Genomic DNA, 15,499 nt, shown 5'->3' on the forward strand with positions numbered 1-15,499 from the left:
AATGCAACCACTGATTTTGCAAATGCAGCAACGCAAAACGGCAGCCCAGGCATTTCATGGAGCAAGAAACAGATTATTTTTTTTTCGTGCTTCCTCCATTTCAGAGGCACTTTTCTCCCTCTGTGCTGGTGTGTGTGCAGACATTTATTCCCAATCTTCCCCTCCCCCAAAGCCAAATTGATACATCTCTGCTCTTGCAAAGCTGGTACCAACGCACAATTCCAGCCCTCACGGTTCACACCCTCGCTCACACACACACACACACACACACACATTTTGTCTCTGCAAGCAAATGAACGGGTCAGTTTTCCCCCATCGCCCCCTCTCCACCCCTACCCACTTGCCGGGGAACATCACTCCAAACGGCCCCGGGCTCTGCACTCACCTATCTGGATATTGTTGGGGAAATTGGCCCCTAACACCGCCCCTAGGAAACTGGTGCAGAAGAAGGCAAAAATGTGCTGCATATTCCCTTTTGCATTGGCGAAAAAGAAGCCCAGTTCCAAGCATAGATTTGATTTTTCCCCCGCTCTGCTCTCTTTAGCTGCCTCTCTCGCCTCCCCTCCGCGGCGCCTTCAGGGCTGCGCGTCTCCCTCGTTCGGAATCCAGCGCCGAGTCTGCTGCTGAGCAGCGCTTGGCAGCAGGATTAACTGAGCCCCGGGAGAGAGAAAGAGAGCCCGCTCCTCATCCACATCCCTCCCCCGCCACACACAACACACGCACACACACACACACACACCAGTCGCTTCCACCCAGCCCATTCGCCTTCTCCCAGTTGGAGCTCAAACAGCTGGGGGCATCGCATCCACCCCCGCCTCGTCCCAGCGGCCCCCCATGGGGGTCCCGGCTTGGGGTCTCTAAGGGCAATTCCCACCTACCCCTAAATTCCCGGCTTTTCCCCTCAACTGCGCTTGGCAGGAGCTTGAAGGAACCTGTAAATCAGTAGGTGGCAAACTCCTCTAGAGAAAGGGCTTAAACTCCTCTGATTCTGCTCCATCGCTTCCCAACCTGGGCTCTCACCCCTGGGTCCGGGAGGTGAACAGTTCGGCCGCTACAACCCGGCTCATTAGGATAACAAAGAGGGTCGTATCCTGCAAACGTTGCTTGGAAGGAAAGATTTCAGAGCAACAGACCAGAGATACCAGAGGAGGAAAAAAGGAATTCTCCATCACCTTTCTCGTTGATTTTTTACTGACTGCTGTTAATCTATGAGGCATTTCACCCCTGAGCTTGTTATAGAAGAAACTTTGCTCAGAATATTTAAAGGCAAACAAGGCAAGCTTCTGAAATTAGGGGTCCGGTTTAGCCTGGATCATTACAGGAGCTGTTCTGTGGCAGTTCTAGTGAGACTGGAGCTTATTTGACCATAAGCAGCTTTGCTCAAAAACAAAACAACAACAAAAATAAAAGTAATGACAATAAAAATCAGCTCCTAAGAACAACCTGGGATTTAGAAATATTTGAGAAAGAACTTCTGTGAACACAGAGACACAGACATCTTTGAAAGGAGAGAAAATTCACCCATTCCCCTCCGAAACAAAGTTCCAGATCATACTTGAGGCCTCTTGTGCCAGAACCTGAGTACACGTGTCTAAGCACAGACATCCTGTCCTTTACCTTTTGCAGACTGACTACACACAAGTGGTGAATAGCAGGAGAAAAAGAGAAAAGAGTGTTTGTGGCAGAGTTAGAAACAGGACTCGGATGCCCCGTGTCCTGGTTTCGTGTAGGCTACCCTGCCCTGGTCCCCACCCCTCATCTCCAAAGCATGTATTTAAATTGAAAGAGCAAAGAGTTGTGACCAGTGTTCCAAGGCCAGGAATTGCTCCCACATGAAGAACAGTTGGACAGACAAGGACTCTAAAAAGTGGGACAAGCAAAGTGTTTTGTGACCAGAGCCTACAAAATCTGCAGTAACACAGAGACAGACCCTGTTGGACACACGGCCCAGGTGTGACATAACTTTATGGTGCAGGCACAACACTACGCTTTCTATTCTCAAGCCTTTTATGAACAGAATAGTCCTGAAAGCAGAGGTACAGCATCTTTTTGTTGGCAGGTCCCCCACTTCCTCTGAAATAGATTTACCACAGGTTTTATTTGCCTTACAGCCCTTCCCTCCAGCTGCGGAGTCCTCGGGCAGAGCAGCATCATTCACAGTCATATGCAATCTCCACAGCCAAATGTGACAATGACTGGGAAATCATCTCTGATGTGGCTACAGACACAGGCTCTGGGTAAATGGACCATAATCCTTGTGCAGGCCTTCATTTCGTCTCCGCAAATAAGAGTTTGGAATCTTTAACCTCTTACCAGACATTTTTATGGATTTCACTATGACTTACAGGATGACAAAACACTTAAACACCCATATAAATGTCAGAGTGGGTTTAGGGTCTCAGCATTGTATGCTAATATGTTAGAAGTTCCTTTTCGCTAGGTTTTCTGAAGCATCAGAGATGAGTTGCACTAATGCCTGCAACTTTGTGGCCTCTTACGAGGACAGTACCTACGGTTACACTGCGAAAACAGATCACGGAAAACTTATAGCTTACTTATAGCAAGCAATAAAAGATCCTTCTGGACAGATTCTTATTTTCCCCAAGCCACCCTTTACCCAGGCAATAACTCTCAGTACCAGCAATTTCAGGTTCGTTAGATTGATTGTTTGGGCACTCAGAAGTCAGTTACTGGTGGCCAAAGGATGTTCCTACCCTGTCTCACTGCCTGGCTGACCAGCATCCCAGAGTCATATTCAAGCAAATCAAATTTACATCTCTGTTGATAGGTAGCACCTTCATCTGACTTCCATCTCTCTCCTTGTATAATTTAAGTAATACTGAGTTGAGGCTAAAGTAACCTGCTGAGAGATTTTATGGGCCCCTGATTTCCATCCAGAATTTAATATAAACAACTGCATCTGTAACCTGAAGAAAGGCACTGAAGGATAACCAGCACAACAGAAAGATGCTAGCATGTTTTCAAAACTCCCAAATAGCCTGTCTGATAATAGTAATAGTAGCCATAACAATAAAATATTGTAATAGCTCACATAGAGCTTACAGTCGCATTAATTAATAATGCTGCTTTTGTCTATAAACCTCTCAAAGTGCAGGTGGCTTAACAAGGAGAACCTCACCACAGCCTAACAAGATAAGTCGTAATAAGATCATTATTTTAAGAAGATATTCATTTCCTTTTTCCCCTATAGATAACAGCATTTTATTCAGAGTTTGTTAGCACAAGGGTGTTAGGAACTAACTCCAGCTGCTCTGAAGGTTCTTTAAATCAACATCAAAGCAATATAGCTTCTGAACTTCTGGCTAAACACCAAACTAAATACTGAGGAATTAATGAAACTCTTCGATGTCACAAGGGTGGACACAAGAGAAAGAGATCAGTTCACTGGTCTTCTGAGAGAAGAGCCCAATTGAATTATAATATCTAGATTCTTCAACTGAAGGATCTTATTCCTCCTTTCAGATTTCAGAACACAAAAATAATTCAATACAGCATATAAGCATATGGTGCAATGCTGTCTTATTCAGGAACAAATAAAAATATCAGGGAGTGGAGTTCTGAAGACCCGTATTTTGTCTTAAAGGGCTTGTAAGACACAGGTGGGTCAAGCAGGCATCTCATGGTTAACAAAGAGCATCTAACAAGGTCTTGTGGGAGCAATCCATTCAATTGAGTGTAATGTATTAGGCAAACTAATGTATATTTTTTAAAAGGCTTTCCAATTTAAGGTAAGAAATGCTATAACAGTTTTTAAGTAGTGTAGCTGGTTCATTTAAGATCTTTGCCAGGCATAAGAAAATGAATACATCAGAGCTTCTGCTCCCATTGTGCTCTGCCTGGAGCTGACCTTGGTGTACTGGGAGAGAACCTTTGTTCTCACCCATTTCTGCTCCAAAGTTTTGTACATCAGAGAATTTTGTCTCTGTGGAGGCTGTCTGCCACCTCTTTCCTCCACTCTTCATGACATGAAGCTGTCCACACAAGCTGAATGATCTGCCTTCACTACTGGAGTTTTTGTTTCCAGGGTAGGAAATAAGCTGTTGTTGCAGTAAATATATTTCTGTACCAGAAGCCTTGGAAAAACAAAGGACTCATTCACATGTAGAATCCTCCAGTCTTGAAAAACGAGGAAATCAACATAACTCAGCATCCACCTGACCTCCCAGCAGAATTATTTCCCCCAATGCCCACTGTGTTTTACATGATGCTCCTGAATGTCTTTAAGGAGGCTATTGAAATACTAGTATTTCTGAAATTCCTTTTCTTTTCTAGCTGGACAATCTCTATAGGAAGCTTTTGATAAAGAGCAAGATGTAATTATAGTGATTAATTTAAATAAACTCCAAACAACACAGGCTCTTATGGGTTTCACAGAGCCTCGGTATAAATGGATGCTAATGGAGCTGCATGCATTTCTCTCCTTGCCTTGTTCACCTTGATTTTGTTATTTTGGATAATGCACCTCTCAAGGAATGATCGTAGTGCAGGTGTTGAGAGAACAGACTCCAGAAACTCAAAACAAAGAAAATTTAGAAGCGAACAAAGAGAAAAATGGATGAGACAGCTCCCTCCATTCACAGCACCGACATACCGGGAAGCGTGTGTGCCGATAGCCCTCGGCACACCTACACCCAGCAAACATATGCACTGCCACTGGTGCCACCCACACGAAGAAGACACCGATAGTTAGGAGCGTGTACGTGTGCTGTGCGTTCACACACACACACACACGTGCTCGCAGGAGCAGGTGGCACAGCTCAAGGGTGTTTCCTGGGATGTGGAGCTGCTGCGGAGGGGCAGGAGCAGCTTTGCAGCCCATTGAACTTCTGTTGTGTTTTCTAAAGCAGGTTTTAGCCTGCACGGGGATTCTGGACCTGCAGCCAAGCTCTTCACTCATTCTTCCTCAGAAAATTCCTACTGAAGTAGAAACTATGGGACTTCAGTCTCTTTAGGGTCATTTCTGTGGGTCCCTACGTAGTTTATTTTACATCAGAGACTTGCTCCAATCTTTTAAACTTGGAAGGTATTATTTACACCACTGAAAAATCACATCTACCAATCATTTTTTTTTTCAGAATTTCCTTCACAACAATAACAGCATTTGGCATCAGGCAGAAAAATAAAAATCTCCCCTCATCAACAAATCAGGCCTGAGGTGTCTATGGCCCCTCTCCTCTTTACACAGTAGATGGAGTTATCAAATGAAAAGCTGACATCCCAGAAGCAACTCAGAACTTAAAAGAAACACAGGCTTCATAATGTGCACTAAAATGAGATGATGTGTGATGGGGCAACACCTGAGATGACAATAACTCCAAGCAGGTCCTAACTTATGCCAAACATCTAGGGGCTGATAATTTAAGGTCACCAGACATTGTTTTTAATTTACTGACAGCTGATCAGGGAAGCCTGATGTAAACTGAAACTGGGGAATGTCAGCTTTTTCCACAAACTGTACAAGAATGTGCTTGTGTTGTCATCCTGATCGTCTTATTACCATATTTATAAGAAATGACTTCTTGCTTGCTGTGGGGTAATTAAGTAAGTAAATGGACTGGAAGATAAACCTGTCAATCAGAGTGGCACTGAAAACATGGAGCACCCTTCATTTGGAAATTCATGAGCAGCAGCTGGCAAATGGATGCTGTGCTTGGGCTGGGAGCACCCACAGGGTATAATCAGTCTGGCACGGTCCATGTGCTCACATGAGCTGGGCTTCACTGCCACCCAGTGTGGATGGATGAGGAGCCTTCAGCACAAACAGATCAGGGACTTTCCTGGTGTCAGATAAGATGTAACCTGCGCATGCAGTCCAGGTTGAATTCAAGCATCAAATGCTACAAATTCAGATCTCCGCAGCTGTTGGTCCCACCATCTGGCTGGCCTCTTGGTGATGGGTTTGCTTCCATCTGATGGGCTGAACATGCTCAGCTCGGGACAGTTCAGACAGACAGTGATGCAAACAGCCCTGCGCGCATGTAAACACTACAAATCTGTGATGAATCCTGACCGATCCCTTTACTGACTCTCCTGAAAGAAGACTTTGCTATCTACAACCCCAAAAATGTTCTCTTCCTCATACAGGCAAGGCTCCTAGTACTTGTGGGGTTTTCTCCCTGGTGAATGGTTGATTTATAACTACTTATAGAAATGCTCTGTGCCCTAGTCTCAGTTTACATTCTTTGCTGAGTCATAAACATAAATCAGAGTTGTGGGTGGATCCCTGTTTGTTATTAAAGCACCTTATGCTTCTCTAAGCCTCGCCAGAGGAAGCAGAAATTACTGGTAATGCATTAAACTTACAGTAGGTCTACAGTTGTTTGAGAATATAATACCCCCCGGATTATTGCCACAGATTGTGCTGTTGTGTCGTTTTCTTGTTGAATAAAAAAACCATAAATTATAAGTATTAAAAAAAATTGTTGAAAATTTATGGTAAGAGGATTATTTACTGCAAAAAGCCAGACACAGTGGATGCAACCTAAATCAGAAACTGGGGTTATCAATAGTTCAAGTCAAACATTAGTCTGTGTGACAAAGTTTTCATTCACTCAAAATTCCCAAAACATTGTGAATGCTCCGGATGAAATCAAATAATGATTGAGGTGATTATGCAGTTTAACATTGATATATGAATCAACCCTCATTTTTAATCCCTGGCATCAAACCCAAGACGCACAGAAAACAAATGTGAAATGAGGAAGATAAAAGGAGGCTGATTTAGGAAGGAAAAAAACCAAAAAAGCAGCAGCAGCAGCAATTGCCACAATTCAAACAGCCTTGCAAAGATCCCATCATTACCATCTGGCTCAGCGTTTCCCAGGCTGCTTTGCTAACACACAACATAAACAAACATGTGGGCTGTGCTTTAGGGTGGCTGATCTTGGCCTTTCTAATAGTCAAAGGAATCAAAGCTTTGAATTGCAGTAGCTGAGTCAAAAACAGAAGTATCAATTTCCAGTCCTTGCATCATGTCCCGCTATAGCCGGTTGCCTGCTACCAGCTGGGAAGGGGAACTCTATGCACAGAAGAGCAAACCTAAAAAAGTCACCAGAATTGTCAGTGTTTTTCTGTCACTAGTTTCTGCAATCAATACAGATATTCATGTCACTTCTTCTCATTCCTTAATTACTACCCATGCTTTATCTCAGAGAGAAATAGGAATGCTGTGCTGGATCGAATCACCCAATCACGCAAAATCCTACCCTGTCTGTCTCAGTCTCGCTTGTAGCGTGGTGTATCATGCATTAGCAGTCTGTACATATTAAATGGATTGGATTTCACAAAGGTTAATAACTGACTGGAGACAGACACCTGTAAAAACTCTATAGGGAGAGGGTTTTTTATTTCTACATCTGAACCCTACAGAAATAACCTGGCCTCACTCAAAATACTGTCAGAAATAATTGTGATATGAAATAGCATTACACAATTTTATCTGAGAAAGTTTTTTCTTTAAATTCTTAATGGACCTGAAAACAAAAGGCTTCTGATTTTAGTTTAGGAGAGGAATAAACTGAGACTTACAGAGTTTCCAAATAAACAGGAAACCAGAAACCCATCCATTCTTGAAAAAGCACAGAGAAGGAACAGAAAGGTTTCATGATGGGACATAGAAAATCATTAGAGCTGGAAAGAGGAGTCTGGCATCACTTTGCTGAAAGAAGAGATGAATGGGGGCTAAGGAACTCCAGGTAGTCAGAGTACTGCCTGACCTGGAGGAGCTCATCACACACATCATGTGTGGCCTAGATCCCCTTCTATATCTCCTGTAATTGGAGGGGGAAGGGGACACATTCAGCAACAGCAGCTCCTCTCTGCAGTGCAACAGGCTGGGGCAGGGGAGCTGCATTTTATGGACACTCAATAGCAAGGTCTTCAGCTGAGCTGTCACTGGTGGGCTGCTCTATTTGGACTTAGCTGTAAAGCTAAGTGGTTGGATAAGGGTCTGTAGGTTATCTATAATTTGCCCTCTTCAACCTTTAGACACCACAGAAATGACAGAAAACTAAGGATATAATCTGAAACAAATGTCATCTTTAAAGAATCATACTGTTTTTCAGGCTAGAAGGGAGAGATAAGAAAGATGATACGAGGCCTCAATACACTGTGTATCTGGAGGCGTCCCACATTTAGAGACTTTCTGTGCTCATTAAGATTTTTGCCCAAGACTTTCTGTACATCACAAGCACAGATCAGTGCTGTATTACAAACAAAAAGCTAGACTCCCTTTGTATGCCCGACAACAGATCAAGACGGGAAGAACAGCACACAAACACTGTGTCACCCGCTGCACCGCAAAGTTTGCAACCTGGTGTAACACCATCTGCCTTTAGAATGAACGTGAATCAGATGAGAACATATCATTAGTGAGCCCCATCCAGTAGTCCCCTTGCCCCCCCCCAAAAAAAAAATCAAATGAGAATTTTCAGGAAGATGTAGTAATTGCTTTAGAAACCATGTGCATCCGAGTATAATCGCTTCAGATACAGCCTAGGACTATCCAGCAGCTGCACTGAGTCATGTTACTCAAGGAACCTGATGCTACTATTAAGCTCTACAGAAACAGCACCATTCAACCTACAGCATCATTCCACCTTTCCCACAGAAAGCTTCGATCCTCCAGCTACCAGTGGTCAGTGATTTAAGAAAAAGAGCATTTCTCCCATCTGAGACGTAGACAGAGAAAGAAATTTGCCTAAAACCCCAAAACCTGCAGGAAGGCTGGGGCTGAAATCCACAGGGCATCTCTCTGTGCTGCAGGAACTAAAGGAAAGTCCCCAAGCATGAAAGTCTCTTGTACTTGTCATAGCCCCTGCTTCCCCTGCCCACGTCTTGTAGGAAAGCCCCCAAGAGCTATTGCCATCTGTAGCAGCATGATAGCAAATGGTACACTGCCTAAAACAACACAGGGAACCACAGACATTTGGAATCGATTCAGGTGAACATGGTGCTGCTTTCTAAAATGGATAATATGCCACTGATTGATCTGTGAGACTCACTGCTAACAGAGCACTGTTTACTTCTGGACACTGTGCAACCAGCCCTAGCGACAAAAAGGCAGGTTTCCATCTGCTCAGATCTTGTTTTCATGCTACAACTCCAGAGCTGAGAGAGTAAAGAGAGAGGCAAAGTGCAACGCAAAGACCTGGTGACCTAATTCATTAACTACAGGCTGCTTTAAGCTATATGACTGTGCTGTACTATGTACATTTGATGTGCTCACATACATCTCTTTTCCTTATTCCTGCCAAGAAACAGATGTTTAGACTTCCTATCTATTGTGATGGTGTCATTTATTTACAAATGTTCATATTTGAAATAAAAGGAAGGAGAAGATGACTGCTCTGCATTTCAACTCCTTGCCCAGGGCTTGTGCTGCAGCCTCATGAGTTTAGCTGTCCCCTTCTTCTGAGTCCTCTGGATGGTGAGCCACAGGTGCTGGGAGAGCTATCCCTCTCCAGCTGCATCCACAAAGCCATCCTGCCTCCTCCAGCTTTTGCAGTGAAGCATTTTTCCCCAAGAGTTGTGGTTATGAAATGTCACCGTGGAAACAGTTGGAATATAATATGTGCTTGCTCGCTCTCTCCCCACCCTTCCTCCCCTCCCACCAGCCTCCTCACTTTCTGAAGCTGTGTTTGCTGTACAAGAAAAACCCTTCTTGCTCCCCTCCTCCCCCCAAACCTGCAAAGGGGAGTCTCAGTGCCTTGCAGTTACTGTGACAAAAACAGATGCCTCAAAAAAATATCCCTATTCATTAACAGCTCCCTGTACCTTAAAGCTAAGCCTACAAAACTCAACTGGCTGTTGCTGCAGTTACCAGGACTTCCCACCTTCCTCTACCAAATAATACCACTTCTGTAAAATGGCATTATAAAAAGGCTTTAAGCCAGTAGGAACCTGGTCTGCTGTTGCTATAACTGTCAACTCAAGAAAGTCTCTAAAGCAAAGCATAATTTCCCATCACGGGTGTACGCTGTCCTCTTAGCGCTGCTGTCCCTTTCCCATTAGTGTTATCATGAAAGCATAACGCAGACACACATCTTGGTTTTCTTTCTCGTGTCCTACTACTCAGAGACAGGTCTTCAGATTATGAGTTCTTTGCGCTCTGCTTTTGTTAATAAAGCACAAATTTCCCCTCATCATGATTTCTTCCACACTTCTCATCAGCATCACAAAACAGAGCTGTTCACCTGGGAGCAGAAAGGTCAGCTCACTTTGGATCTGACATGTGGTATCTTGTAGCTCCTGGAATATAATCAGCTCATATTTATTTTGTGTGACTGCAGCACTATAAAAGAACGGGGGCTGTTCCAGAGAAATCTTCAGTTTCTTGTAAGAATGTGCAAGCAAACCCCAGGGAAAATTTGAGCTCAAGAGACTGGTACTGAACAGGCCTCTCTCTCTCTGGCAGAAAATGCTGTTGTAGTTCTCAAAATCACATAGGGGATTTAGATGCCCATTGGTATTTGTTAATTTTAATTAATGAGAATCACACATAAAGATCCCCCAGGCAGTTTCCAAAATGTCAGGCAACAAGACCTGGAGGGTGCACAGATCAATCCATTCAGTGGGACTCTTGCCCATCCACTAGTCATTAGAAATAGTCCAAGATAGTCATGTGTGCATGTATGACAGGACAACACAGGGAACCATTTAATTCCCTGATTCTCAAGAAGCCTTGAGGAAGCCTTCCACAGCAAGGTTCACACACACATTGTTTCCCCCTGTAGCTCCCCAGACATCCTTGTGCAAGTTGCAAGGTGGTTCTGTCAAGGGTAGGGAAGACAGAAAAAGTGGCTTCTGCCTTGGGAGAGATGGGAAACCCAGGCAGGAGCTCCACTCATTGCTGGCTTGAAGGAAGACAAAGGAACATGCCTTGATGACTTGACCAGTTGGAGTATATGATCCATTCCACACACAACAAGGCCTTTAAGGTAACTGTAAGAGATGCCTGTTGGAAGTGCAAGCCCCAAGAGATCTCCAAGGCTGATGCTTTGCAATCAAATGCTCAGTTTATTTTTCTGCATTGTGGCAACTTGTGAGCAGCATGGAGAAGGTGATGCATCTGTGATCACAGAGAAGGTTCTTCCTGTTCCATATGCAAGCCACAGCCCTCTGAGAAAGTGGCTTGCAGTTGCTGTTGTCCTCATTACTATCTCACCAGCAGCCTGGTGCACAGAGCAGTATGAGCTAGTCTAACAGCATTTTACAATAAGATTGGCTCAAGATCTAAAAGGAAATAGGTTTCTTGGGCAGCATATAGCAGTATTTGCACTCTGAACACATTCCTTCAACTGCTTTGTTCCTTTAATGACAGTCCAGAAACAGGCATAGGAAATCCCTGAAATACGCTAATGGACACCCCTCCTACCCTAGTCTCCAAATAAGCAATTTAAATTGGCAGCATCTCTCATCAGAATTGTTAATTCTCCACCATGCCACAGCCTCCCATAACTCCGGGGCTCACCAGGTGGAGAAGAATTACAAAGACTCTCAATTTAAATACCACTTCTATTTCTGACATGCTTTCAATTATCTGCAAAGGCAACCTGTCGCTCACATCCCATCGCCATCTTCACTGATCCCTGCACTGATAACACCACTTTGCAGCTAAACCCCTTTCACCTGGGGAGGTGCACAAAGATGAGCCATTGTCTCAAGATCAGGCTGTGCTGCAAAGCTGTGGTAGCAGCAGTGAAAAATGAAGCCCCCAAATTTGTGACCACAGGCCAACCTGCTGCCACCAGAAGGGCCCCCCCAGCATCTGGAAATAAACAAAAATATTCATGCCTTTCCTTCATTTGGCTTTTCCCAGTCTAGGGCTGCAGCAGCAATAGGAAGAACCAGAGCAAAGAGCTCAGTGGCAGCAAACAACACTCATCCTTTCACCTGCCACTATGGGCAGAGCCACTGCAAGGCTATCAAGTAGGTCATTCATTGCCCCATAAAGCATTTTCGCAAGTCCAGTGCCTCTTTTGGAGAGGAATTCAGGATATCTGCTATGTTAACTGTAACTAGGATTTGGATTTCTCACCTAAGTGACTACAAAAAAAATCACTGTCCTCAATTACCAGACTCAATTCTTCAACATCAAAGCAGTGTAGGTGATAAGGGAAACAGTTCCATTCATACCTGGGCACCAGTTAATTACTAGACACTCAGATGAGCCTGTAGCCTTAGGCAAGGTGAGTTAGGAGTGGGAGGCTGAACTGCCTGTTAATCTTATGGTTGTACTTAAGTCTGTCCATCAAAACAGGGCAGCCTGCCTGTTCCCATCTTCTTCCACCCACAGTTTTCCTGTCTCAAGAGGCAAGTTGAGATACAGTACTTGTGTATTAGGGTGTATTCACTGGCTAACCTCACTGCTTCAAACTTCAACAACTTCCAAAAAATACTGTTTTGTTCATTTCTTCCCCCCTGATTATCACAAGCACAAAGCATGTCTGCACAAAATACAGTATCCTGGGTTCAGTACAGACAACTGTATCCAAACAACTTGACAATCTACATATAGAGTAAAAAGATGGAAAATTTCAGACAGTAATCTGCACAAGGCCATGCATCAGCTTATTGTGGGAAAAAAATTAAATCACAAATCTGCTTGTTTCCAAGCTACAGCACTAATTTTTGCTCACAAGGCTCCTTATCCCACCCCAAGGTGTCTTTAAAACTAAGGAAGTTTAATATCCTGTGAGTCTCCATCTGCAATGTGTGCAGAGGAAAGCGCTGCAAGACCTAAAACATGACATTTTTATGTAGTTGATAAAAGAATAAAGATGTCTTTAACAGAAAATTGCAACCTTTCATTGAAAAATCCTCTCAGAAAATTGGCATTTTCTGCCTGTCTGCATTTGATAGGAAATTTTCTTCTAGTGCTTTCTTTGTATAGGTTCAGAAATCTGAAAACCCTTTGGAAAAAAGAGATGTGGGTCTAGGAGCAGAGGGGTGTTCAGCTAAAAACATTCATTTGCCATTTTTCAGTGAAAAATCAACAGCTTGTATAGTACATCTAACATGTGACCTTGCAGGTAGACAGGAGATTCCCCATGAGATGCACAAACAGATCTGACATTATGGAGATCAGCACCAGTGCTTTCCCTTTGTGCAGCTTTGCTTTGTACAATGTTCTGAACTACAGATTGAAGTGAAGTCTATGCTGAAAAAAGAAAACCCTCAGTCTTGGAATCCACAGGGACAAGGCTTTTAATCAAACCACCAGATGAAAAAGTAGCTCACATAGAAATATTCAAGACTAAATATACTTGGGGAGTGAGGAGATATTTCATGAGCATCACCTAACAGGCATTTGTAGGAGTGGTACAAGCATGATCGCATAATTCCCATCCCTCTTCCCAGGGCTGAAGACCATCCTGAGGATTCCCTGCTCCAGGTCTGGCTGTTCCCAGCCCAAGGTGGGCTGGGTGGTCACGCTGATCCCAGCCATCTCCAGCCTCAAACCGCATCCATGGGTAGCTGCTCTACCACATGCAGAACACCACAGCCTTCCTGGGGTGCAAAAAGCTGCATCCAAGTAACCCTGTAACCACGGCAACGCTCAGGATCAAAAATACACACATTTCAACTCCTTGTAGTAAAAAGGAAATATCAATAAAGAATGGAAGCCACTTTCTACGCATTTCCATGCTCTTCATAAGAAAGTCCTTGGGAATATCTCAGCTCTTCAGTATTTGAAAATAAAGGAGGCAGTCGACACCCAGTACTGACTGCTTCAGGGTCAGTTATTTCTCTATTTTTTTTTCTAGTTTAAATAAAGTATCTCAATTTCTTTAGCTCCTTTACATTTTAATGTTCATCTTAATGCCTCAAATAGGTTTTTATCTTTTTCTCTGCAACATCTCCCCACCCCTTCCTCTTAAAGTGAAACACTACGTGTGAGGAACAACAGTCATTTTCCTGAGCACACAACAACTGTGATTTGAATGTCAACCCTGCAAGCATGATTCACATTTTACATTCCCCAGCATCAAATGAAGTTGCAGAGATCCATCAGTTTGCAAAGCTGATGTTAATAACCCCCAAGTCACTATAGCAACAAGACTAATTAGAAGTGGTCTGATGTTGGGGTTGATCCTTTCAAACTTCTCTAGTTTACGCTGCAACAAGATGGTTAAGTAGTTAAAAGGCTCAGAACTTCTCCCTTTGAGAGAAAATATGCAAGAGGGTTAAGGGTTGGAAAGTGGAAATAAATACAACTAGAAGGGCCAGCTGGTAGACCTGAACATTTCAGCATTTACTCCAAACTTGCTTTCATTGACTGTCGCTGGTACAGAGAACCACACAAGTGTGCCAGGAGAACTCTAACTCAGCACAGAGGTCTCCAATCCAGGAGGAGATGCCAGCCCAGTTATCTGAGCAAAGCCCTAGCATAGCCAATAGCTCCAGGATGCCCAGCATCCACCTGCATTTGAAAGATCTACAAATCAGTCTGGAATGAAAACATCACTTTGCTGCTGCTACCACTTCTCATAACAGCAAAGAAAAGGATCCTCACTGGGCAACTCCGCAGTGACAACACCTGTAGGAGAGAAGAAAGCACTAAAAGGCCTGTCACCCAGGGAGGGCTTGGAGAGGGGCTTTTGAAGTGCTTTGTTAGAGGCACTTGCCAAGTGCTGCAGGTCTGTCCTGAGCAACAGCTGCACTCGAGGGGACAGCAGAGTTAATAGGGCTCTCCTCATCACTGCTGGCTTTGATTACTCAGGATCAGGAGAGCAGACAAGGGTGAAATGGGTAGAGAACAGAGAGAATCACTGTAAGGATGCCTTTAATGAACATGTCCTGAACAAGACTGATGCAAACTGATGGGCAAAGATTGGGAAAAACAAAAAAATCCACACACTACATTTGAGAGGTCAATATCTTCTGTAGGTCTCATCCTTCTGCAGGGCTTTGCCAGTAATATCATGGTGCCTCCAACTTTGCCTAGGATCCTAGTATGACCATGGGCAGGACATTGTGCTCGAGTTACAAAGTCACAGAACAGTGAAGCTCTTTCTCTGCATTGCATAAAGATGCTGCAAGGATAAATTCAGGTGGTGGTTGAAGCTAAATAAACAGACTTTGTACCTATTACTCCTATTCTTGTCAGGTTTTCAGATAGCATTCAAATTGTAGTACTGCCAGTTCTGTACTCTTTTGAACTACAGAATGTGCTGAGGTCTGATTTCCTTTTAAAACATATTTTAAAGAAAGAAATCAGTGAAATTACAGCTCATGTTTCTTACAAAGGTGTTGAAACTTGAGGTAAGAAAAAGAAACTGCATAGTTTTTAAGTGTTGCTTTTGAAAGGCAAAGATTGCAGTTTTATAACATCAAAACCTCTTTCATCAGAAACACTGGTATTAGTACTATAAATGCCAGCAGAATTTCAGAAGGGTTGTAGCAAATGCATCAAAATATATATTTAAGTCCAATTCTACTTCCCAACAGGGTCACTGGCAGTTTTGCACCTGATAGA

At 43.6% G+C, this 15,499-nt stretch overlaps 1 protein-coding gene across 4 annotated transcripts in view; it reads right to left on the reverse strand.

Moving 5' to 3' along the window:
* GRIA1 (glutamate ionotropic receptor AMPA type subunit 1) overlaps positions 1-15,499 on the reverse strand; it is a 375,607-nt gene that overhangs the window by 123,282 nt on the left and 236,826 nt on the right. The window contains exon 1 of one of the 4 annotated variants that reach the window (XR_010652343.2): positions 386-679. The exons of 1 other annotated variant lie outside the window; for it this stretch is intronic. Coding sequence is in view for 2 of the 3 variants with exons in the window: in XM_065849353.2 (XP_065705425.1) it covers positions 386-467 (82 nt within the window). In the remaining variant the exon portion in view is untranslated. Of the gene's footprint in view, positions 1-385; positions 680-15,499 lie in introns of those variants that run through there. 2 more of the 4 variants (XM_065849353.2, XM_065849350.2) reach the window with 2 other exon arrangements.

This window comes from Patagioenas fasciata, chromosome 14 (assembly GCF_037038585.1).
Source record: "Patagioenas fasciata isolate bPatFas1 chromosome 14, bPatFas1.hap1, whole genome shotgun sequence".
Classification (NCBI taxonomy): Eukaryota; Metazoa; Chordata; class Aves; order Columbiformes; family Columbidae; genus Patagioenas; species Patagioenas fasciata.